General features: G+C 33.1%; 1 protein-coding gene and 1 long non-coding RNA gene across 2 annotated transcripts; one reads left to right on the forward strand and one right to left on the reverse strand.

Annotated features, from left to right (window-relative positions):
- Nucleotides 1-4,099: 4,099 nt before the first annotated feature.
- On the reverse strand, nt 4,100-10,135 carry PFK2 (phosphofructokinase 2). The gene is made up of 2 exons (XM_006857596.4): nt 9,332-10,135; nt 4,100-5,007 (listed from the first exon to the last, which is right to left on the reverse strand). Exons 1-2 carry the CDS (start codon nt 9,908-9,910, stop codon nt 4,189-4,191), a joined length of 1,398 nt encoding a protein of 465 aa, XP_006857658.1. The 5' UTR covers nt 9,911-10,135; the 3' UTR covers nt 4,100-4,188.
- A 6,391-nt stretch (nt 10,136-16,526) lies between these two features.
- On the forward strand, nt 16,527-24,587 carry LOC105421696 (uncharacterized). Its single transcript, XR_016042274.1, has 3 exons — nt 16,527-16,825; nt 17,746-17,824; nt 24,057-24,587. It is a non-coding gene; the product is annotated as an uncharacterized LOC105421696 (long non-coding RNA).
- The last annotated feature ends 712 nt before the right edge of the window (nt 24,588-25,299 follow it).

The following is a 25,299-nucleotide window of genomic DNA, read 5'->3' on the forward strand; positions in this document are numbered from 1 at the left end:
GTACTTTTCTTTTATGAAATGAACCCGGTAAATCATGACTTCCTTTATGTAGAAATTGTTCAAATACCGGGCATTTCTACAAATTATACAATAGTTAATTGTGACTTCCTTTATGTAGAAATATGGGCCTCTTAATAAATCTATTTTTGAGATGGATTTTAAGACTTAATTTTTAAGAACATGTAATCTCCAATATGGAGAGCATGAATATGAATAAATAAATAAATTTAAAAAACTAAAAATAATAATTCTCATAAAAAAAACATTTTGACAGTTAGTTTCCATTGTTTTTAGATGAAATACGTACTTGCATCCATCAAGATGGATGCTTTCCACTCTCAGGACCGCATATGTAAAAATGCGATCCAGACCGCATGAAACAATTTTCCTTATGAAATTCATGAATCAAGAACTTGTAAAATTCGACCCATTCAACTTCTTCAAAAGTTGAAAGATTAACTGCCTTTCTTGTGGACGATACCAAAGGCGATTATTGACCAAATACTAGAATTATTTCCACCAGTTGAAGGGGAATTAGGAGCAAGCCAAGGTGCACCAAAAGTGAATCAAACATGACTCTACTATTCAAGGAGACTGCAGATCATGCTAGGAATCAGGAAATAAAAGATAAAAGACTTCTGTTTCAAACTACTTGAAGTTTACATTCATAAAAAATAAGAATATACACAATCAAACGTATGCATTGCAACTCATAGTAAGTTAAATTAAAGGAAGTGGAATAGAGTTAGATCAGTCTTTCCAAATGCAAACTATGAAATATGCTACTTACCCCCATCTTGGATAAAGCAGCAGAAACGGATGAAACATGATAAAGTTGATCTTGATTTCGTTTAACTTTAAAATCGTTCTCAAATAGAAGACAATAATAGGCTTCAGAAAAGGAAATTAGCTGTAAAATATGAAGATAAAGACACATAATAACACTAACTTTAAAATCGTTCTCAAACAGAAGATAAGAATGGACTTCAGAAAAAGAAAAAAGCTATAAAATATGAAGATAAAGACACATGATAACACTAACTTTAAAATCGTTCTCAAATAGAAGATGAGAATAGACTTTAGAAAAAGAAAACAGCCGTAAAATATGAAGATAAAGACACATAACAACACGTAACGAATTTATAAATCTACTATACACACTCATCGGTCTAATTCCTTCTAAAAAATTTCCTTCTAAAAAAGCATTGGACAGAAATATTTTGCCAATTGCTTATGCCATTGGAGCATATAGAATTGGTGAATAATTAAATAGTTAAATGAGGTAATTGTGTGTAATAGCTCTATAATAGATATCTTAACATAATGTCAAAACATTCAGAAAACCTTTCTCAGTTATACTAGTATGAAACTATTTATGGCATCTCTATGAGATGTAGCATCATGCAACTTTCGTTAAATGTTGTAAGTCCATTATCCAAACTGAGGGCCATTATCAAGACTCCTAATATCATATTTTGGTTTGTGAATTATAGATGAGAACATAAATCAAGCCGAAAATTATATAATGGATCATTTCTTAAATCGATGTTTTCATTCTTACACATCCGTCTTTCCCTTTATGGCTTCATCAAAAAGTATCTTGAATTCATTTCTTGGTAGTTCAATTGCATTTTCTTGTTTACTTTGACTGGTTCAAATCATGTTCTCAAAGAATTTAACATCTTTAGGCTCAGTGATGATTTTAAAACTCGGTTCCATAAATCTAGATGTCCAACTGCTTTATGCATTACTCATAAACACACATCTAAAGGGTCGTGGATCTTGTTATTACTTCTCTTTACGTCAGTTAAGTCCAAAGCATGTTATGTAGCTCCACACTTCGAAAATCCAATATTGATCTTTTATTAAACCAAAATTTATGAGCTCTTCCTCCTTTCTTACCAGGTGTTCCCTTAACAATTAATTTCATTAATAATTAAGGTCTCATCTTTAATCAACATTATTTAAATTCATCATTATTTTTTGCATAATTTCGTTCCTTTTCTTCCCGGTGACCAAATTACCCATATTACTGATTTTATTACAGATTTTCAAGATGTGAAAATTAACATAATCAAAACTAGTTATTTTTGTGAGACTTTTGAATTTTCAAAATCTAAAAAAACTTTTAAAGTTTTCAGTTTTTCAAGATCCAAAATACACACCTTAAAGTTAGTTCATTCTTTTTAAAGATTTTCATATTTTCAAAATCCAAAACTGGTTATTTTTTAATTTCCAGATTTTGAAAATCCACTAATAAAAAAAAAAGTCTTATGTGCAATTTCAAATTACTTTTGAAATTTTCGACATCCAAAAATATAAGCAATTTTTCGGGTTCTCAACATCCAAAAAGTGCCTTTTTTGGACATCCAAAAAATATAAGCAATTTTTCGGGTTCTCAACATCCAAAAACTGTTTAGTCCAAATTTACTAAATTTCGGACATCCAAGAATCAAATTTGTTTTTCATACAAATAAAATCACTACCTCGCGAACCCAACGAGGAAGGGAGGAGAATTTTCTTCTTTTTCTTTTTTGGAGAAAAAGCCTAGGTCTACTTTTCGACTTATCCAAAAATAAAGTCGATTTTCGAATTTTTGAATATCCAAAAAAGGATTAGTTTGGGAACCAATAAAAAAAATCGAGGCATTGGTATGAATGTAAATTTCAAAATAAAAGGATATTTTTGTAATAACAGGAAAAATAGGGGATACGTAAGTCATTTATTCTTTAATTTAAACATGTAACAAAATGAAAAAACTATCCACTTGGAAAAAAAATCGAGGCATTTGGTATGAATGTAAATTTCAAAATAAAATGATATTTTTGTAATAACAGGAAAAATTGGGTATATGTATGTAATTTATTCTTTTGATTTCCACTTACATGTGGAAAGCATCTTATATGAACTTGTCACTGTAATTTATTCTTTCATTTAACATGTCACAAATTGAAAGAATTACCACTTGCATACAAAAACCATCTTAAGTATCTTTATGAACTCATCACTGTAATATATTACTTGAATACTAAATTCACATTCTTTGAACCTTGTTAGATACTTCAAACAATATCCAGGTCATAAATAAACAAGTAAATAAATTTTCAGGTCATAAATGAACAAAAAGGAAAAGAAATTTTGCCTCAAGCGTGCCCTCTCACACCCGCACGCACACAATCCTAGCTCACTGTTCTTGTGCATATTCATGTTTGTGCATGGGTTACCAAATAGGAAGGAACTTTCTCTGCCATGGCCACCAAGAGCACCCACTGTATCTTTGAGAACAATCTGAGCCTGCATCAAGATGAAGGTGTAGAATAGTGATAGTGCCATAATAGAGTGTTTCAAAGATCAGAATCAAGTGCCAACACTAAAGGGTAGGATTTAGGTGCGCAAGGTGCGCCCAAGTCTATCTTAGAAATGAAATGGAGATCCAAGACTTCACAGATATTTTTATCATCTTTGATAGATTTATCATCTTGATCACCAATACTATGAAAAAGAAATTTTGAGCTTAAAGTAGCTAATCTTATACTCATTTTTTAGGTGGTTCATTTCAATTTTTCAAAGATCATCAGATCTAGGCTGCTTAGAGCTCCAAATCATAAATCTGAGGCAGATATGAAATTGCGGTGATTTAAGATGTGTTTTGAAATCGACATCACTTTTGAAGGCCCAAATTCATGATTTTCAATATGAGGCAGAAGTAAGATTGCAATGATCAAAATTTGTTTCGAGTTAGACAAGTGAGGAATGGGGTTGAGGTCAAGATGGTAGCACCACATGTGACTCAACTATCAGTCTCGGTTTCCATTCCTAGCCCACCAATGGTCCCTTTCCAAAACTACTAACAGTTGATGCTAAAAAAAGAAAAAAAAAAGAACCACATGCACATTCATGAGCAGACAAATCCACACAAGTTTCAAATAAACAAAAATCCACTGTGCAACTTGGTTATTCAGATAGAAGCACTTTTTAACTTTTTGCTTCAAGCTCACAACAAGATCACCACCTATCCCTAGGATAACAAAAGGAAATGGAAATATTAAACAGTGGTAACACCCCTGGAAACCAGACGCAGTAAAAGAAGAAGTTGATATCACCCATATTGATTTTAAATCTTCATATAAAAAAAGAATCCACCAATAATTATCATCAAAGAAATATTATGTACAGACCATTCAGGCCTTAACTCTTTACAAAATCTGGCTGATTGGTAACCGATCTGACCCATGCCCACTTGTGATCTCTAGTATTCACCAAATTCTTCGCCCTCGCCACCTCATCCACCGGAATATAAGCATAATGCCCATTGATCGGACCAGTCACAAACCCTGTAAATCCGGCCATTGCACCATGTATAGACGAGTGCGCCAAGAGTGTACAGTATAAATTATCTGTTGCATTTGCTGGCACTGCCCTTATCATATATGTTGGATCAATATACTTAACTGTAAACAATCCCTTATGGTCTCTTGCCCACCAGCTCTTCAACTCTGATTTTAGCCAATTACCGACATCAAGAAACACGGGGTTTCCTGATTCATCACGTTCTTCTTTTTGTTCTTCAGTTCTCGGAATAAGGTTTTGGCCCGCCCCCTCGGCTACTACGAGCACAAAGTGACCGTTGTCTTTCAGCCGTTGGTCTAAGAATTCAAATAACCCGCCTTTTCCCTCCAAGTAAAAGTCATTCTCAGGGATAAGACAACAATCAACATCGCGACTACTTAAGGTGGCGTGTAGGGCTATGTGACCAGTGCTTCGACCCATGAGCTTTACAAGGCCGATGCCATTAACTGCGCTCTCTGCCTCAACATGGGCTGCATTGATCGCTTGTTGTGCTATCTCGACCGCTGTTTGGAAGCCAAAGGACCTATCAATGATCCCAACATCGTTGTCTACAGTTTTAGGGATTCCTGCAATGGAGATGTTGAGCTTTCGGCGACAGACCTCGTTGTATATCTTCACGGCTCCTCGCATAGTGCCGTCTCCACCAATTATGTACACCTATGTTTAAGTGATTGAGCACAGAGGTTAGTAGGCACATTGCCCTTTGTGTAACTTGTAATAAATAAAAGGGGGGAAATGCCATATATGCAAGCAATACCGTTATGTAGCAAAAGAATTCATTTTATATAGCAAAAGAATTCATATCTTTATGATTAGAGCTTTTTCCAACTAATTGGGATCAGCTAGCAAAAGAATTCAGATAAATTACACAATTTCTTGAGTCACACATGCAAAATGCAACTTTATCACACACAAAGAAGGGATGAAAGTATACGATACAACCCAAGCAAACAACTATGGGGAAAATGGACTATTTTATTACAATCACTAGTAGAATCAAAGATAAGAAACCTTAAATCACAAATTATGTGGTTTGTGATTATGTGTGGTTGCATCTTGTAGGGACAGGAAAAGCCACGATAACATTAATAACGAAAGACAGATAAAGATCTATAAATTATGGAAACTCGATTTTCACTGCACCTCCATATGATGCATCTTTTTATCATTATGTAGTAAAAATCATTTTAGGGATCATGACTAACCGACCCTAAGACAATCAAATGATACCGATCAAGATTAAGATTATTCCCTGTTTACTACCGAACGGTCTGTGTGATATTGTGGACCACCACTGTCCACCATCACATAGTAAATGCATATAGAAATATTTGAGTCTTGATAATTCAAAGTAAACACCTCCGAGCAGTACTTCATGCTTTTTCAAATGGGTCGACACTTCAACACAAGTCAAAACTAAAAGATACCAGAGTATAGAACAATAAAAGACTACCAGAGTATAAACACATCATAGCAGTGTCATCGATACTTTACCCTTTGGCTGATATCGTGGGTTGACACTTGCCAAAGTGTTACACTAAACCCTTTGGTTAGTGTCAGCACGCTGAAACACTTCAGTATATAACAATTAAGGAAAATCAACGGGCTCATAGCAAACAATTAAAAACTATCAAATGGCTCATGTTGGATTCAAAGTCAAGCTATTTGAATGCACCCTACTTTACGACTCCCCGTCCACTTCTTATCTGGTATATAAAGTATACAATAACTTCATTGTAACACACCATACACACGTATAGCGCAGTTCCATTGTAACAAACTACACACTTAATCCTATAGGCAAAATACCTACTCAGGATAGGAGGAATTTCTTGATCTAAATATTGGTATCCACTTTAGAATCAGAAGATAAATATTTCCGAGGGAACAAATCGATTTTGAAATCCTAAACACTTAAATCTGATCGTCCAAAAATTCGACCATGTATTTTTCATCCTAGAACTTGTCTTTTTAAGCCAGATGCATGACGCATGATACTTGTGAATTTGTTTTCCTTTGCGTCGTTAGGTTGAGGTTACGTCCCAAATTTTGGTTTTGTAAAAGTTATCCTAGATAGGATCTTACATGAGGGCATGAATGTATGACCACCAGTTAACTACAATGGACCGTCATCACGATGTAATACAAACTCTTGAGGGAGCATAGAATTCTTTGCAATTTTATTTGGTTATCAGAGAGAGTCCATAGCTGTAATATATGAGTGGGATACTGATAAGGTCTGGGGTATACAACTGAAGCTACGAGGGTTTATGGGGCCAAAAGCTGAAGCTATATCATGTTCTGCAGGTCCCATGACTACATTATCAATGTACACATTTGGATCATAGCACGCTTGGCCTATTTTTCATTAATGTCTTATAATTTAGATCGTAATAACGATTACTCAGAGTATGGCTCATGTAATCGAGGACAAATATTTGAGGTAAGGCTCCGCTGAGGACGATGATGATCACAATAACAATTAACTCCAACAACGGAGCTCTCCTCTATATTTTCCTAAAAACACAATTTCCACCAAGTTCAAACCCATGCCCTACTCTAATGCAAAGGAAACAGCCAAATTTGCTAAAAGTCATCAAGTTTGAATTCAAAATCATTCTACATAACCTACTAATGAAACTATTTCTACTACAAAATCAAATTTCAACAAAATTCAAACCCCCAAACTTCAAGTTCCCTACCAAGTGAAAGAATATATATATGGAATTGTCTAAAAAGAGAGTATTTATCTGGGGTGCGGTTTGTATAGAGCCTGGGCTCTAAACAATCAAATTAGAGCCTACGTTTAAATAGTATCGAGAAATGTGATTTCAATACTGGAAATCTTTGTGATAGCCTTAAAATATGTTTTTCATCTTTATTTATAAAGTTTAAAAGCTTCCAAAATAATGTAGATCAACAGATCTATGAAAACTTGAAAATCTTGAAAATTGACGGTCCAAAACTGTGTTACAAAATACACTATTTTCAAAACTTGAAATCTATTTTTTTCTCTTGTCCATGCATCTTGATGTCGAGATGATCAATTTGGGGATATTCGGACAATAAAACAACCTCTTCTTGTGAAATTTTTGAGCTGGGTTCTAATTTGATTGTTTAGAGCCTCGGCTCTATAAAAACTTTTCCCTTTTATCTTTTGTACAAGAAGTCACAACCACTCTTCCCTAAAATTTGAAAGTAAAATGGATTGTTGTAAGAGCATAATTTATTAATAGACAATGTTCCAAAAAAAAAAAAAAAAATCTCAGGACTTTGTGACTTACCCCAAACCATCTAATGAGAGGGAATGATTACGATCTCTATGTACAAAAGACTAATGGTCTCTTTGTAAACAATCCTTATATATATATATATATATATATATATATATATATATATATATATATATATATATATATATAAACACTACGCAACGCCTGTAGGCGAAAATGAACAGTGATTTCGCCTACCCCCATCACCGTCCAAAATTCATCGCGCAGTCACGATTGTTTGGTAGTATTTCATTTGTCAATTTTTTTTTCTACAAATCGGAATGACTTGAAATTTGGAACTTGTATTCATAAAAAATATGGGAATCTTTGAAAAATATAAAAAAAAATATTTTACATGAAAAAATTGACCAAAATACCCCCGAAAAGTTTCACGGGTATTTTGATCAATTTGTTTTTTGTGGATAATTTTTTTTTATATTTTTATTAGATGCTCCTTAGTAAGATATAAACACCTTCCAAATTTCAGGTCATTCCGATATTTAAAAATAAAATAAAAAATAAAACAACTACTGGACAATCGTGACCGCTCTATGAAATTAAGACAGTGATGAGGATAGACAAAATCACTATTTATTTTCGCCTATAGGCGTTATAGGCGTTGAGAAGACTTTTCCTATATATAACCATGAAATCATTCCCCATATAAGGAAATGATCTAATGGAACTGTTGTATAGTAGTATAATACGACGACACCTCTAGAAACCATAGTTTTGGCATTTGTAGGACCCCAAATTTTGCACCCACATTCTCTTCATCCTCATAATCAATCCTACAAAAAAAACTTTACACCCTAGGTATGGTCAAAATTAGTACCCATCCAACAATGAATCTCGACCATCCATTTGGTAAATTTCAAGATCTAGGCTTTGAAAAATTTAAATCACTTTTTTATTTTTTAGCATTATTAATCTAATTATGATAACAATATATAAAAATTGTGGGAATAAAGAAATGCTTATGAAGCCTACATCTAGCCATCTCAATAAAATGGATGGCATATATTAATTGGACAAGACTGAAAACTTTCTAGAGCATTTTTTCAAAATTTTCTTTTTTGTGATTGCTCTTCGGAACGAAAAGAGTGTAAATTTAAAAATTTGTGTCAAACAAAATTATACTACTATACCACCGTTGTACGAAATCATTTCTCATATATATATACACCCAAGTCTAATAGGAAAAAAAAAAACCAAAATCTTCCAAAATCCCAAACATTATCTCTCTCTCTCTGGGGTGGCAATGGACCAGAGACCCGACATGGGACCGGCGGTTAACCTCACCTCGGTCCGGGCATGGGTCCAAAAATTGGACCCAACTGGTGGGGTCCGGGTGTAAATCTTGGACTAAAACAGTGTTTGGTTATTGTTTGGGTCGGATCGGGTCCGAGTCCCACATTTCCCAATTTATGAAAAAACAATAGAATATATTTAAATCCTAAGATATTTTAATTTGTCAGTCGAGTCCCACAATATATTTTTGGGTCTAGGTCCAATGACTTTGGATCCGGTCAGGTCCGGGTACGGATCCCATAATAGTTTTTCGGATCCAAGTCTGGTCACAGACCTTGACCCAACCCGACCTGTTGCCACCCCACTCCCTCACACATGCGCGCGCACGCACGCACACACACACACACACAAAAACGAACATAGCGAAGTCAAAAGAACACAAACAAAATTCCACTAACCTGATTAAACCCATTTGCTTCAATGGAATGAACAATCCTCTCCAAATCAAACCCACCTCTCGAAGTCTGAAGCACCGTGCCCCCTCTCTTGTGCCAATCATGCCCCGTCTTAGGATTCAACCTCAGCAGCTCACACGTGCAGAATCCCCTATACCCAGACATAACCCCAAAAATCTCCCTGACCCCATAAAGGTCCCACAATCCCACAACCAATTCCCTTATCACCGTGTTCAAGCCGGGGCACAGACCCCCACACGTGACAATAGCCGCCTTAACGTTTTTGGGGTCAAAACAAATATCAGTCCTTGGTCCCGCACACGTGTAGAGATCTCCGGCCGAATTCTCGCCGGAATAATCAAAGAGTATTTTCTTGAGAACCACTTCATGGGGTGAGATGAAAAATTCATGTGAGAGGTCGTAAAGTGGGTTGTGGATTAAGGGGTTAGAGAAAGAAGGGAGCTTCGGTATATAATCCTTAAGGTGGGGCGGTGTATGTAGGTTTAGGGAGGGTAGTAAGCGGTTTATCGGGTGGTTTTCTGGTTTCCCAGGCGAGTTATTGATGGTTTCCCGGCTAGTCATGGCGGCCAGAGGCTAAACAAAAGAACAAAGGGGCCTGGTCTTTTTTTTAGGTTTAACGCAAATGGGGCCTCTTAGTAAGGTGTAGAGAAGGAGGTGGTGGTTTTCTTGACGAATTTTTTATTATACGTGGCATATCGTGAGGCGATCGGCGCACGATTTTAAAACCTGGCGCGATGCTTTGCAATCACGTGGCTCTATGGCATCGGTTGGTTGCTTAGTGAACTAATTCTATATTGAAAATAGAAGGGATAGTTAATGTCTTCCCCATTGAATTATCGAAGCATCAAAAAAACCAAAAAAAAATAAAACCTTAGGGACCGACAACGGGCCGGGTTTTAATGGGTCGCATTCGGCCCTGAGTCCGATCGGAGGTCACTATATTACATTCCCGGGCACAAAATATATGACTCTGAATTGTTTTCTTTTTTTTTTTGGGTAGTTTAGTGGGAATTAGGTCTCTGATTGAAATAAAATTTAAGATTTCATATTGTTGTGCCCCACTATTTGACCACTTAGCCTTGAGTACATTACTATAAGTATATATTAGCAAATTGGTGTGAATGCTTTGATAAATTTCTCGTAAATATATAATAAAAGAAAATTTTTTCTTAATAGGTGTGGATGGTATAAGGCTAAGGCTTTAAACAATCAAAGTAAGGTGTGCCTTCAAATAGTGTCAAAGATATTGTTTCAACACCAAAAATCATTATGACGGATAGAAAATTTATTTTAATTTCGAATTGTGAAATTTCTAGCTTAAAAAATAGTGTGCATCAATCAAATCTATAGACACTTGAAGATCTTGAAAATTGACGGTCTAGATAATGCATTACAATATGCACTATTTTCAAGACTTGAAGTCTATGTAATCCAAAGTCAAGATGATCAAAATTGAAGATTTTTCAGCATTGAAACAACCGATTTTTTGAGGTGTACCTTAATTTGATTTTTTAAGACCTCGGCTTTATATAAACATTTTTCTTATTTAATACAAAATATTTACTTAAAAACTCTTCCATTCGAATTAGTTTTTGACCAAGATAGCCACTGCTTAGCTTTAAAATATTTCAGGCCTACCGGGCCAAGCCCCACCGGTCTTAACTTGCAACAGCAAGTCTGGTAAGGACTTCAGGTCAATCAGTGCCGCTGGTGGCCCTAAAAAATTCATCAAAGGCTCTGGCAACGCAGCCTCTGTGAAAATTCAACTTCAACAACTTCCAACTTCCACTGAGAAAACTCTTTTTCGATAGTAGTGAATTAATTATGGAATTTGGAGCTTAAAAATAGTGCAGGGAATTGAAAGTTTTGGACTAGTATTTATAAGGAACTTAAGCCTTAGTTATACACAACGTATCAAAATACTAAGAGAAATTAACACATAATTGCTCTAAATTATCATTGTTTTTTTTTACCTCATTGACCTCATTCCCAATTTGTTCACCATTTTTCTGAAGAGGGAGCTTTCTATGTGACCCCACCTACATATATAGTATATGTGATTCCTATTATCAGCTGTCAAATCTAGGGAGGTGGCTAGGATGGCTTGAGTCACAATGTCACAAAGCTAGCTCTTATCCATCAGATCTTGATCAGACGGCTCATAGTTTTTGACATTTTTTTATTGTATAAATACTTTTGAAGCAAAATTTGATACATGCATAGATCTGACATTCACACACACGATAAAAAATAATAAAAAAGATTTCTGGCGATGAAAAATGATCAAAATAACCTTCAAAATTTCAGCATTGTGGTCATTTATTTCTACAAAAAATATTATGTTGCTTTTTTCTAGGTTTGCCCTAATTATGGGACTCCCAAAATTTCATCAAAAAATGTTTTGTAAAAAACGAAAAGAAAAATAAAACAGTGTTTGGCGTGGCATTGCGGTATGAACCATCGTAGCCGTTCGATTCAAATCGAACGGCTAAGAAATGGGGTCACGTATAACGTTGTTGGGGTCACATAAAAACATTTCCTTTTTCATAAAATGATAAAATTGCCCATAATTTATGAAAGTTCCTTGCTTGTCTTCTAGGGCCAAAATACTAAGAACAATCGAGGACAAAATACTTTATATTTTCAAGATTCAAAGTGTTTCTAAGATTTTGAATTTTTGAATTTTTTGTTTTTTTGAACGACAATACAAAAAACGAGTTTGATATATAAAAATACTGTCATGTTTGTTTTTGTAGATCTTTGTGTGATCTATAGAAGGCCTAAAATGATTCGTTGATTGAGGCTCTATAGATTAAGTAATTTCAAGTTGTTTTCAAGGAATCTACTGTGAAAACATAATTTTGGGTTTTCAAAATAAGTAATATTATGTTTTCTCTGCATTTCTTCATTACTTTTGCCTACATTTTCGGCCATTTCCATCATGTTCTTTTTAGTTTCAATGTGGAGTTGAGTGTTTTTTTTTTTAACATATTGTGGATTTGAGTTCTTTTTATTTATTTTTTTAGATCTTTCAATGACCTACAAGGTAAATAACCTTCTGTTATCTATGCATTTCTTCATTGCTTTTGCCAACATTTCGGTCATTTTCATCATGTTCTCTTCAGTTCTTATGTAGAATTGATTTTTATTTTTTTAAAATATTTTGTGAAATTGAGCTTTTTTTTTTTAGATCTTTGAGTGATCTATAGAAGCCCTAAAATGATTTGTTGACTAAGGCTTTGTAGATCAAGTTGTTTCGAGATGTTCTAAACGGATCTACTGTGAAAACATAATTTTGGGTTTTCAAAGTATGTAGTATTATGTTTTCTCTACATTTTTATGCATTTATTTATTACTTTTGCCTACATTTTTGGTCATTTCCATCATGGTCTTCTTAGTTTCAATGTGGAGTTGAGGTTATTTTATTCTTTTTGTTAACGTTATGTGGAATTGAGTTCTTTTTATTTGTTTTTCAGTGATCTACAATGTAAATAATCTTATGTTTTCTATGTATTTCTTTATTGCTTTTGCCTACATTTCGGTCATTTCCATCATGTTCTTCTTAGTTTTTATGTGGAATTGATTTTTATTTTTTTAGAATATTTAGTAAAATCGAGTTATTTTTGTTTGTTTTTGTAGATATTTGAGTAATCTATAGAAGCGCTAAAATGATTTATTGATTGAGGCTCTATAGACCAAGTTGTTTTGAGATGTTCTTGAAAGCATAATTTTTTGTTTTCAAAGCAAGTAATCTTCTGTTTTCTCTGCATTTGCATACATTTCTTTATTACTTTTGCCTACGTTTTTGGTTATTTCCATCATGTTCTCCTTAGTTTCAAAATAAATTTTTTTTTATTTTTTTTATTTTTAACATTATGTGGAACTGACTTATTTTTGTTTGTTTTTGTAAATGTTTTAGTGATCTACATGGTAAATAACCTTCCATTTTCTCTACATTTCTTTATTGTTTTTTCCTACATTTCGGTCATTTCCTTCATGTTCTCCTTAGTTTCTATTTGGAATTGATTTTTATTTTTTTAGAATATTATGTGAAATTGAATCATTTCTTTCGATGTGTCACATTTTGTAGATGAATCTCTGATCTAATGAAACAGTAAGTGTGTTTTTTTTATTGGAGTTTTATAGACTATCATTTTGGTACTTATTTCATTGGATGTGAAGATACCCCTTTTTAGGACATAATTGAATCGAATTCCAATAAATAAAGAAAATTATAGTATTACTATTTATTAGGTAATTAAAAATTAATATTCTTGAGTTAGTACTGTATATATTAAGATAACATTTGTATTAATTTGGATAATAAAGGTGCTTTTGCAAAATTTTTCGTTTGTATTTTTCAAACTATTTGAATAAACTACTATTTTTAGTAACTATAAAAAAATATATTCCTGAGTTAGCATTTTTAGTATTATATATATATATATATATATATATATATATATATATATTAAATATTTGCATTATTTTGTATAACATTTACATGTGTGACTTTGAGATTAGGATTTTTCTTATCGAATACTGATTCCATTGAGACGATTCATGGATCTAATGTGAAAGCCAATTTTTGGGTAATATCTGTAATATTACATAATTTGTTAATATATTGTTAATTATATATTACATAATACATAATGGTAAATATCTTCTTTTTCGTAATAAAAAATATTTTAAAAATAATATAATAATTTTATTTTTCATTTGTTTGGTATTTTCTATTTCTTTTGCAACTTCTGTCATCCACAGCCAAATTGGAAAAAAAAAGTTGCACACACCGCAATACTATTTTTATATTTATTTATTTTTTTCAATTTTTAAATTTTCAAAGTGCCCTTTTCTTAAGGACATAGTTAACACTATTGAATATGAATTATATTTGATAACATAAATAGAATTTATTAGTAAGAAATATAATATTTAACAAGAATTATTTAACAGGCAATATAATACTATATATAGAGTAATTAACAAACAAATTATTCTATTTCATATTTAATAAAATTATATTTCGCAACATAATTGGTTAAAGATTATTAATATCCTAAGTATAAAAAATAAAGAATTTTCTTTTTGAAATTTAGTATGGGCCAATGCTTTTGAAGTATGCCTTAATAGCCTATTACATTGGATATAGGTAGTAGCAAGACCTTATGTCTTAAAGAACTATTATATTTGATGTTGGCATTAGAAAGACCCTCTATTAATTTCTCTCTCATTTTTATTTATATAACTTAATTCTCTATCATTTTTATTTATGAAATTTGAATTATTTTATTTTTAATTTATGCCAAATAGATACGTCTTAATGAAATATTTAAAAAATAATGTATAAAATTTATAATTATTTGATACAATATTCAATTTTAAAGACAAATTCCTTTATTTTTTTTATAGTTGTTAGTCTCCCTGTAATCTTATTTATCACAAATAGTATTTGACTTATTCACCTATTTCATAGTTTTTTTTAAAAAAAGTTATAAATGTCTAGACTGTCTAACCTTTGTGTGTGGCAAGATTGACCAAGACCTCTATTCCCTTGGAACCATGGGGTCGTGATTACGGATTAACCTCATGCGCCATCGATTGACGTGCTTGGTTGTTGTTGAGGTTGTGGACCTTAGTCCGCTTCTCTCTTTCGAGCCATGGTCACTGTAGCAAAATAGTTTTTCTGTTTTTTTCATTTTCTTATATTTGTTTTACTGCCAAGAAGACCTTTGATTTTTATAAAATTTTTTACCGCTATCAAGACCATTTGCACGACTCTCTCTTTCTGTTTAATTAATGAAAAACTTCCTTGTTTTCAAAGTTTATAATTGTACGTGTAAGTTTCCTCTTGCCTTTCTTAACTCTGAAAGGTCATTAACTTTCCAAAAATTGCGAACTTGAAAATGGCAATAGAGGCAATAGGTACTATCCCAAAACAATGGGATGGGTGATTGTAAGACCTTATAGTGTATATTTGTTTAAGAAGCTGGCAAGAAATCTCTCTACACTATTTTTTTCTTACAAAATATTTTGACATCAAATGTTGGACGTCCACTCCTATTTTAAACTCACACATGTAAAATATATAAATAAAATATTCTCAATAAAATAAAATAACCAAAATACTCTTGAAGTTTTCAAGGGGTATTTGGTTATTATATTTTATCAAAAAAATTCTTTTTAATACATTTTTTAAGAGCTGCATATAAAATACTTTGAGATATCGGATCTAGATCAAATAATCAATGGCTCGCTTAATCTAAATTGGGCCTCTGTTTGGGGGAAGTATCTATCTTCTATAGAGTTGACGAACTACAAAAACCTTTCCTTAATAAAAAAAAAAAAAGTTAGGGGCCAAATCCCACCAAACTTAACTTAAAAAAAAACTAAAAAAAAAAGACTGGCAAAGAGACTTTTTGAAAGAAATGATGGGCATATATATTATTTTGGGAAAACCTATGCATACTATCCACCCATGCGGGCAAATTCCTCATTTCTGGAATTTACCCTGGAAATTTCGTCTTCAATTAATAGGACGACTTTAGTCTTCTAGATTACTAAGCTGAGGTATTTCCGTCTTTCAATAAAATTCGGGAGTTGCCTTTTTAGAGTTTCCTCTGATTATTATTTAAAATGATTTACAAAAAGTAGATGTCCTTTTTTTTGAAATTTTTTTTGGAGATATTCTTTTTTTATATTTTCCTTTTATTTTAAATTCTTTAAAATATCCCCAACTATACATTTGTTACTATTTTTCTAGTAATTTTTTAACTTTATCTGGACTTATAAAGATTGTTTTTTCTAGCATTTTTTTTTCATTTTATTCCACCCCCTCATCAACTTCCCTGCCCATCTTTTCATCTCTGTGCATTCATGAACCACGCGTCGTCGTCATATATTCTGAGTTATTTCTTGTCGAATTCAGGGTTACATGATGATTTTGCAAAATTTTACCCTAAACCAACTATTTTTTAAAAAAAAGAGCTCGGACTTAATTGGTTAGCGCCTGACGATTTGCAATCAAGGCTGAATTCCTATCTAGGGGGTACTCTCCCCATTGACTCACCCAAAAAAAACCGACTACTATTTCCATGGAAATTTCGGCTCTACTTTTCCCATCTTTTCAAACCACAATGAAGTAGAAAGAGAAGCCTCTACAAGAAACCCTCCTCATTTGATCTGGTGGAAGTTTTTCATTTTTTTTGATTAAGTATATAGTGGAAGTTGCACTGTGTCTTTCAAAGTATATAGTAGAAGTTGCAATGTATTTTATAGGCCCCACCAAGAAGAAAAAATTGGGTCTTAAAAAATTTCTTCCCTCTGATTTAAGCAAAACAGTTTCTTGTCGTCTTCGTTAGAAGGTACTGGGAAACTTCCTCCTCATTTCCTCTGTATAAATGTTTCAAGATATATGAAAAGTGGAGATCACAAAAGCCATTCTCAAGAGCATCATTACCTAAAACAATGAAGGTAACACTTTACATTTGGGATTTTTTTTTTTTTACATATTAATTGTGGGAATGGAGGGTGGGATGTTATGTCGAGGCACAGTATCAGATTGTTTTGATTTGCATATTGCCAATCGAAAAAATGGGATTTTTCGATTGGCTGAAAATTGGGTTTGTCGTGGAAGTGTGTGTACAATATGCTCTCATGGAAGTATGCTGTACAATATGCTTTCATGGAAGTATGCTATATGTGCTTTTTTTTTGTTTGAACTTTTTTTTTATGTGAAGGTTTGAAAGACCCTGCTGATAGCATGCACAAGCAATAGTACGGTTAATCGCATTAGTACGGTTAATCTCTACCATCCATTGTCTGAGATGGAGATGGATGATCTTATGGTTGACTAATACCATATAACATACACCACGGTGTATTTTATAGTCTTCTCATCCATGTATGCTTATTTTTCTTTCTAAAAAAGTAACTGAAATATAGTTTTTATTTTTAAAGTTGAAAAATAGTACGATATATTTTATTCTTTACGTGTCCACATTTTTCTAGTGAATATTGTATTTTAATTTTATTTTTTTGTCTATGTATCCGATTATGCTCAAATTTTGGGCATATGTACTTCGCATCATAATACACTTATAAAAGAAAAATTAAAAAAACAACCAAAATACCCCTATAGAATTAAAAAATTAGGGGTACTTGTGTTATTTTTATGTTAAAATGTTTTTAGTAGTTTTTACCTATGTAAGATGGTGAAAAGTGTCTAACTCCCTAAATTTGAACTTAAATTTGATATATAGAAAAGAAAACAAAATTATCGATCCTAAAAAAGTACTTTTTTTAATAATAAAATAGGATTTTTATGCATTGCCCTTTTTTTTAAGCAGTTACATATGCAAATCATAACATTAAGAGCAGGATTTTTTTTGCAGCTAGAGGTGCACGTCAAGGTTAGCATGAGATGCGAGAAATGCCAAACAAACGCCACTGTTACTGTCTCAAAAACATCCGGTGGGTTTCTCTCCTTTTCTCCAGGGAACATAGGTATCAAAATTACTGTTCATTTTTTAATAACAGATCTTATATATGTGTTCGATTGCACAAACCAGGCTCAAAACTGCCTGAGTAAATCAAAATTACTGATCATTTTTTAATAACAGATGTTATATATGTGTTCGATTGCACAAACCAGGCTCAGAACTGGCTGAGTAACCACGAACTGGTCAGTGTAATGTTAGAATTTTTGGTTTAGAAAATACTTATATGTATTTCAAAATAACACTATGGTATATTATTTTTTCTTAAATCATTTTGATTATGATTTTATTGTTCTTTCCTTAAATGTTTTGTGGAGAGAGAAAGATGTGGGTTTGAGTCCCACATTCAACCGGAGAGAGTTTGTTGAGTCATATTTAAGAGAACTCATTCCCATAAATACACGTTAAGTACAAAGGAGAGAGAGGACACATGTGCGGAGCACGCGAAATATGCAATGCGCATGTACGTTGGTGCAATGGCACTTCTCATAGAGGAATATGACGGTCTTCTTGCCTTCAAAGAGTGTCAGTCAGCTAGCCGTCACAGAGTGTGTAACCACCATAACATTAAATGGGAGCAGCCTCTTGGTGATCTATAACAAGGGCCTCCTACCCATACGAATAAGAGTGGGAGCTTTTTGACATACTAAATTATGGGTTCCAAGCTCGGGTGCATAGAGGACGAATTGCCCTTCTTATGCACAATAAATACTACATTAAAGGGGGGCAAATATCTTATTGAGATAGCGCTCCTGCGTGCCCAAAAACAAGAAGAGTTCGAGATCGATTTTTGCAAATTGTACAATTTTTTTTCCCCCATTTTACCCACCAAATCTCCAACAATTCGAGACTTATGGAAACTACTTGAGAGCAAGTACCTCAAAGAAGCGTATGGTAACAAAAGATTTCTGATATCTAATTTTTTAGATTTTAAATTTATTGAAAACAAGCATAAACTCTCTCAAGTGTAAGAGTTGCTGCTTGTAGTCAATGAATTTAAATATTGTGGTATTTCCTTGATGAATATTTCCTAATAGGATCTATAATTCATAAGTTACACCTATCTTGGAGAGAGTACAAAAAAACGATAAAAAACAAGAAAGTTGATCTTGATTTGGTTCAACTTCAAATATCTATTCGAATTGAAGAAGAGAATAGACTTAGAGAAAAAAAAGATGAATCAATTAATTTTTACTCTAAGGTATGCCTTGTTAAGCAAAAACCATATGCTCCACATAACAAAAAACCTTTTAATGAAAATTTTGAGGACCAAAAGTCTAATGCCAACAAAAGGGCATATTTGATGGCAAAGGATGCTCTTATGATGTGATGGTTAAATTTGACCTTGTTAATGAAATGAATAAATCTTCTCGTTATATTGTTACTTTATGTAATGTATGGCATGGTAGATTAGGACACGTTAATTATTTTTCAATTAAATCTTTGATTAAATTAGGATTAATTTCCAATTGTGATGAATTAACTAAAAAAAAATGTCAAGTATGTGTACAAGCTAAAATAACTAGAAAATCATTTCTTTCAATTGAAAGAAATAGTGAATTGTTAGGACTTATACATAGTGATATGTGATTTAAATAATGTTCTAGCTCGAGGAGGTGAAAGATACTTATATTACATTTATTGATGATTTTCCTATATTTTCTTGTTTATTTGTTTAGACATAAAGATGAAGCGTTTGAAAATTTTAAAGTTTTCAAAGCAAAAGTTGAGAATCAACTTAGTAAGAAAATCAAAATCATTAGAAGTAATAGTGGAGGAGAATATTTATCAAATGACTTTAATGAATTTTGTAAAAATAATAGCATTATTCATCAAGTAAATGCTCCTTATACCCCTCAACAAAATGGTCTAGCGGAAAGGAAAAATAGAACTTTAGTAGAAATGGTGAATGCTATACTTATTACTTCTCGTTTACCATTGCATTTGTGGGGTGAAGCTTTATTAAGGGCATGCTTTATTTTGAATAGAATTCCATATAAAAAGTATGAAAAGACACCTTATCAACTTTGGTTTGATAGAAAAAACTTCTTCGAAGTTTTTTAAAGTTTGGGGTGGTCTTGCATATGTTAGACTTCTAGATCCTAAAAGAAATAAATTGGGTCGGATATTATCATAATAGTAAAGCTCATAAATTTTTTGATCTAATTTCTAACACAAATTTAGAATATCGAGATGCTGAATTTTTTGAAAATCTCAATTGTAAAAGTGAAGTGAATGAATCAAGTAGCATGTGAAATAAAAATAATCATGAAAATGATCATAATGTAGATGAAGATCATATAGAAAATTATGATGATGAAATTATAGAACCAAGAAAAAGTAAAAAGATTAGAGGTGATCCATCTTACAACTTTTTGACCTGACTTTAAATTTATTTTGTTGAGACTAATCAAAATAAAAATTTGAATTCATTACCTATAGTCTCAAATTTGGAGGAAGATCCTATATGAAGCTTTGGCATCTCAAGATGCAATTTTTTGGAGAGAAGCTATTAATAATGAAATAGATTTTATTATAGCTAATAATACATGGAAATTAGTAGATATCTACCAAGTTATACACCCATTGGTTGCAAATGGTTATTTAAAAGAAAAAAGAATTCTGATAGTTCTATTAATAAATATAAAGCAAGATTAGTTGTTAAACATTTTAAACAAAAAGAAAGCATTGATTATTTGATACATATGCCCTTGTGGCAAGAATTGCTACCATTAAATTGCTCTTAGCAATAGCTCATTCTAATCATCATGACATATATCAAATGGATGTAAAAACTGATTTATTAAATGGTGACTTAGATGGAGAATTTATATGAAACAACCTGGAGGGTTTGTAATGTCAGATCATGAGAATAAAGTTTGTTAATTAATTAAATATCTTTATAGACTAAAACAAGCACCTAAACAATGGCATAACAAATTTGATAATGTGTTGATGTCAAATGGTTTTAAAAGAAATGAGGCTGATAAATGTGTGTATAGTAAGAAAATAAATTCTTTGTGTCATAATTTGGTTACATGTGGATGACATGCTTATCTTTGACTCTAATTTAGAAATTGTGGAGGAAACTAAAAAGTTCATCGCATCTCACTTTGATATGAATGACATATGAGAGGCTGATGTAATACTTGGTATCAAAATAGTGAGAAAAGAAAAAGTCTTAATCTTGACTCAATCTCTTTACGTTGAGAAAATGCTTAATAAATTTGAGCATACTGATAGTAAGCCAGTCTCTACCCCTATAAATCTTCATATTAAGTTAAAGAAAAATGATGAGAGGTGTATATCTCAACTTGAATATGCTAAGGTAATTGGTAGTTTGATGTATGCAATGACTAGCAGGAGGCCTGACATTGCATATGCAATGGGCAAACTTAGTAGATATATAAGTTGCACAAGTAAAGAGCATTGGGATGTTATACCTCGAGTATTTAGATACTTGAAAGGAACTATCAATTATGACGTAAAATATGTGGATTATTTCGGAGTGTTGAAAGGGTATAGTGATGCTAATTGGACTACTGAAGTCCAAGATTCACTATCAACTGGTGGATAGATATTTACATTAGCGGATGGTGACATATCATGGGCGTCAAATAAACAAATGTGTATTTCACGCTCTACTATGGAGTTTGAAATTATTGTTTTAGACTCTGCAGGCAAAGAGGCCGAATGACAAAAGAATTTGTTATATGGTAGTCCCATATGAGAAATCTACATATATTGCGAGGATACATAATTCTATTAAAATGTTAATTGGGGATGAAATTATTAGTGTAGAATATATAAGATCAAAGAGAAATTTGGCTGATCTTTTGATTAAAGGCCTTGCAAGAGATGACATTAATAAGACATCAATACGAATGGGGCTAGGGTCCATTAAGTAATCATATACAGTGAGAACCCAACTTTGTCTTTTGTAACCTCAAATTTTTAAGTTCAAAGTGGTAAAAATAAATTGTACATATGGTTAGTTTGGTCATTAGACAACAAAATATAATAAGCACCCATTGTAAAGAAATCCATAGGCGGATAAATCTAGTGATGACCCGTATACTAGTAGAATGAGCTATGCTCTTAATGTTGTCTATGGAATATAAATAAGTCGTGGTGTTTTACATAGGGGCACTCTTGATGGACACATCTATTTAAGTGTGGAAGTGAGACCGCTTCTTATGAGATAAAACTCATTTCTAGAGCACTTATGAAATCGAGATATAAGCACATGGCCCAAAACGTGCTGACAGTTAAAAGACATCAGAGTTAAATATTATTTGTGAGTTGTACTACCTATCTGTTAAATAAGCAACCTGATTCAAAGTTATACGCTACCACGGTACTTGATGGACTTTGTAATGTACACTCTAAGTGAAAGTTCAAATCGAAATGTACATTCATGGTATGCAAATAATATGTTTCATATGTTTTGTTTTGTTATTTTAAAATAGTGGCAGAGATTGTTAATAGTTTTTGTTAGAAAAATACTTATATGTATTTCAAAACAACACTATGGCATATTATTTTTTCCTAAATTACTTTGATTATAGTTTCATTGTTCTTTCTTAAAATGTTTTATAGAAAGAGAAAGATGTGGGTTTGAATCCCACATTGAAGAGGAGAGAGTTTGTTGAGCCATATTTAAGAGCACTTATTCCGATGGAATATACTCTAAGTACAAAAAAAAGAAAAGGCACTTGTACGAAGCACGCAAAGCATGCAATGTGCATGTGCGTGTGCGTAGGCGTAAGGGCACTTGATGATGCACTTCGCATGCTTGCATCGGTGCATAAGGTGCCTCTCGCCTGAGCACGTGTATGGGTCTAGCTTGTGGCTCGTTATCTTTTTGTGAGCCCGGCTCATAAAGGAATCCGAAGCTCTTCTAGCCGTCGAAGAGTGTCGGTAAGCTAGCTCTCAAAGAGTATCAGTAAGCTAGCCGTCAAAGAGTATCGGTAAGCCAACCATAAAAGAGTGTCGTAAGCTAGTCGTCGAAGAGTGTCGGTAAGCTAGCTGTCGAAGAGTGTGGAATATCTAACGGTCATCTAGCCGTTGATGAGATGGAGGCTTGTAACAACAGCATTCAAGTACATGTAACTCACCTAACTTGTACTTGTTGGGGTGCATATAACTCATGCAACTTGTAGCTGTTAGGTGATGCATATAACCACCACAACACTAAATGGGCAACCTCTTGGTGCTCTATGACAAGGACCTTCCTATTCATACGAGTGTGAGCTTTTTGACATACTAAGAACAATTTTTTAGCCTCTCTCAAGATATTATTATTTGCAATTCCAGCAAGGAAACCAGTGGGCTAACGGGCTAACTCTCTCTCTCTACTAGATTTTATCTCTCTCTCTCTAAACTATCAAGACTCAGGTGTCTATTGTATGGGTTCCAAGCTCGGGTGCATAGTGCTTAGGAACAAAGAAAAAGATCCTATGTTTTTCTGTATCTTGAAGACGAATTGCCCTTCTGATACACAACAAATAGTACATCGAAGTGGGGGCAAATAGGGTCTTGAGATAGCGCTCGTACGTGTCTGAAAACAAGAAGAGTTCGAGACCGATTTTTGCAAATCGTACCATTTTCTGCCCCCATTTCACCAACCAAATCTCCAACATGTAATGGGCTCTAACTGGGCAAGTCCCAACCGGCTAAAAAGGGTTAAAAAAAAGTATAACAAATAGAAAAAAATAACAAAATATATGAATAGTAATTTTGAAATTTAATTAAACAAATTGCAGCCAAATGAGACTAAAAAAGTAGTGAAAAATGGATTTTGAAATATAAATTTTAAAAATAATCTAAGCAAGATGGAAAAATGTAAAAATAAATATTTATGACAAGAATACTTCTCATTATTTTTCGAAACAATAGAAAACATTAAAAAACCTATAACAAATAAAATAAAAAAAATTCATTTGGATTTTTTATAATGTTTTTTGAATTTTTTTTAACTTAGGGTGGTCAACCCTAACCGGCCAAAACTGGCCATGCCAGTGGCCGATTCCACGTAACCCGGCCAGGGCAGGGTTGACCTGTCCGGTTTTGCATTAAGTGTGTGACACTAATAATTACTTTTTAGAATCAATTACCTAAATTTCTCCAAGTGACCAAACAATCTAGTTATTTACTGTATTTATTTCAAAATACTCATTTGCAACAGTTCTTCCATGATCAAATAGGAGTGCAAAAGGGCAGCCAACAAGTAGAAAGGGTGACAGTGCGTGGAGATAAGATCAATTGTGTTCGTTTAACAACACCAGTAGGAAACAAATGCAACAACAGTGGACAACTACTCACTGTGAATTGGACCAAAGATAAAAAAGAAGATAAAAAGCAAGAGAGAGGAAAACCAAAGGCTCCATTTCAGCCCAAAAATGCTCCTGCTGAGTCTAAAGATTATGAAAAGAATGGTGCACAGCCGTGTTGTTCCATTATGTGACTACAAAAAATTCAGGAGCACATCTGGTGGGTGGTCCCCTATCATATGCAATTGTACCGTGGAGATCATCTTCTCGGCCAATCCAACGATGGGAAGGTCTTGTTCCATCAAAACATTATAGGACCCCATATTGGAACATTAATATACGAAATTTAATAGTTTAAAAAATTGTCATGGATTTATAGCTAATGTCACATGTTGAATGTCGTTAAATGTTATTAAGACTAAGAATGAAATGAGAAAGATACAGCAATTCATTTTGTTTTGTGCAGAGTGGCTTCTGGGACTTTTTGCGTCTGTTATGTTGGAAGTGAGTTGTTGTTTTGGAAGTCGCTACTTCCAACTACTTTTAAAATAGCTTTATAATACATTGTTCTTGGGAAGGCACTTTTTCTATGCTACCCCATGAAGGCTGTGGCTTATGGGGTAAGTGGAAGATGTTGCTTTGGCAGCAGCCTCTTCCACCAATCAAACATGCTCTTAAATTGGAGCCGATGGTCTCGGTAAATTAGCTAGGGTTTTGTCTCCTTAATAACTTGTTTAGTAGATTATTATGAAACTTTTATCTTTTTTAAAAAATTCTTTTATTTGAGGAACTTGTTCTTTTTCTTCACCCGTGCAAAATTCATTTGTCACGGGTTTGCAAGGGTGAGGGAAAAAGCCATGGAACCAAAAAAACATTCCAAAGGTTAACGTCTTCCTTCATTGTTTTACTTAGCCTAAACCAGTGTTTTAAAACCTTGAGATTTCCAATTTGAAGTGTTGTTTTGGATGGGAATCGGTCAGGACCGAACCGATTCGGAGATGGTATGGGTCGTGACTGAGTTGCCCCTCAAAAACCCCTCTTATATATTTTTTTTCTTTTTCTAAAGTTTATTTAATGCTTTCATAGAGTCCCCTATATATCCCTGGATTATGAACTCACTTTAATTTTTATTTATCTATTAACAATTTTTTGGATCATCGATGCAAATAAATCCAGA

This window comes from Amborella trichopoda, chromosome 10 (assembly GCF_054954075.1).
Source record: "Amborella trichopoda isolate Santa Cruz 75 chromosome 10, AtrichopodaSantaCruz75HAP2 v2.0, whole genome shotgun sequence".
Taxonomy (NCBI): Eukaryota; Viridiplantae; Streptophyta; class Magnoliopsida; order Amborellales; family Amborellaceae; genus Amborella; species Amborella trichopoda.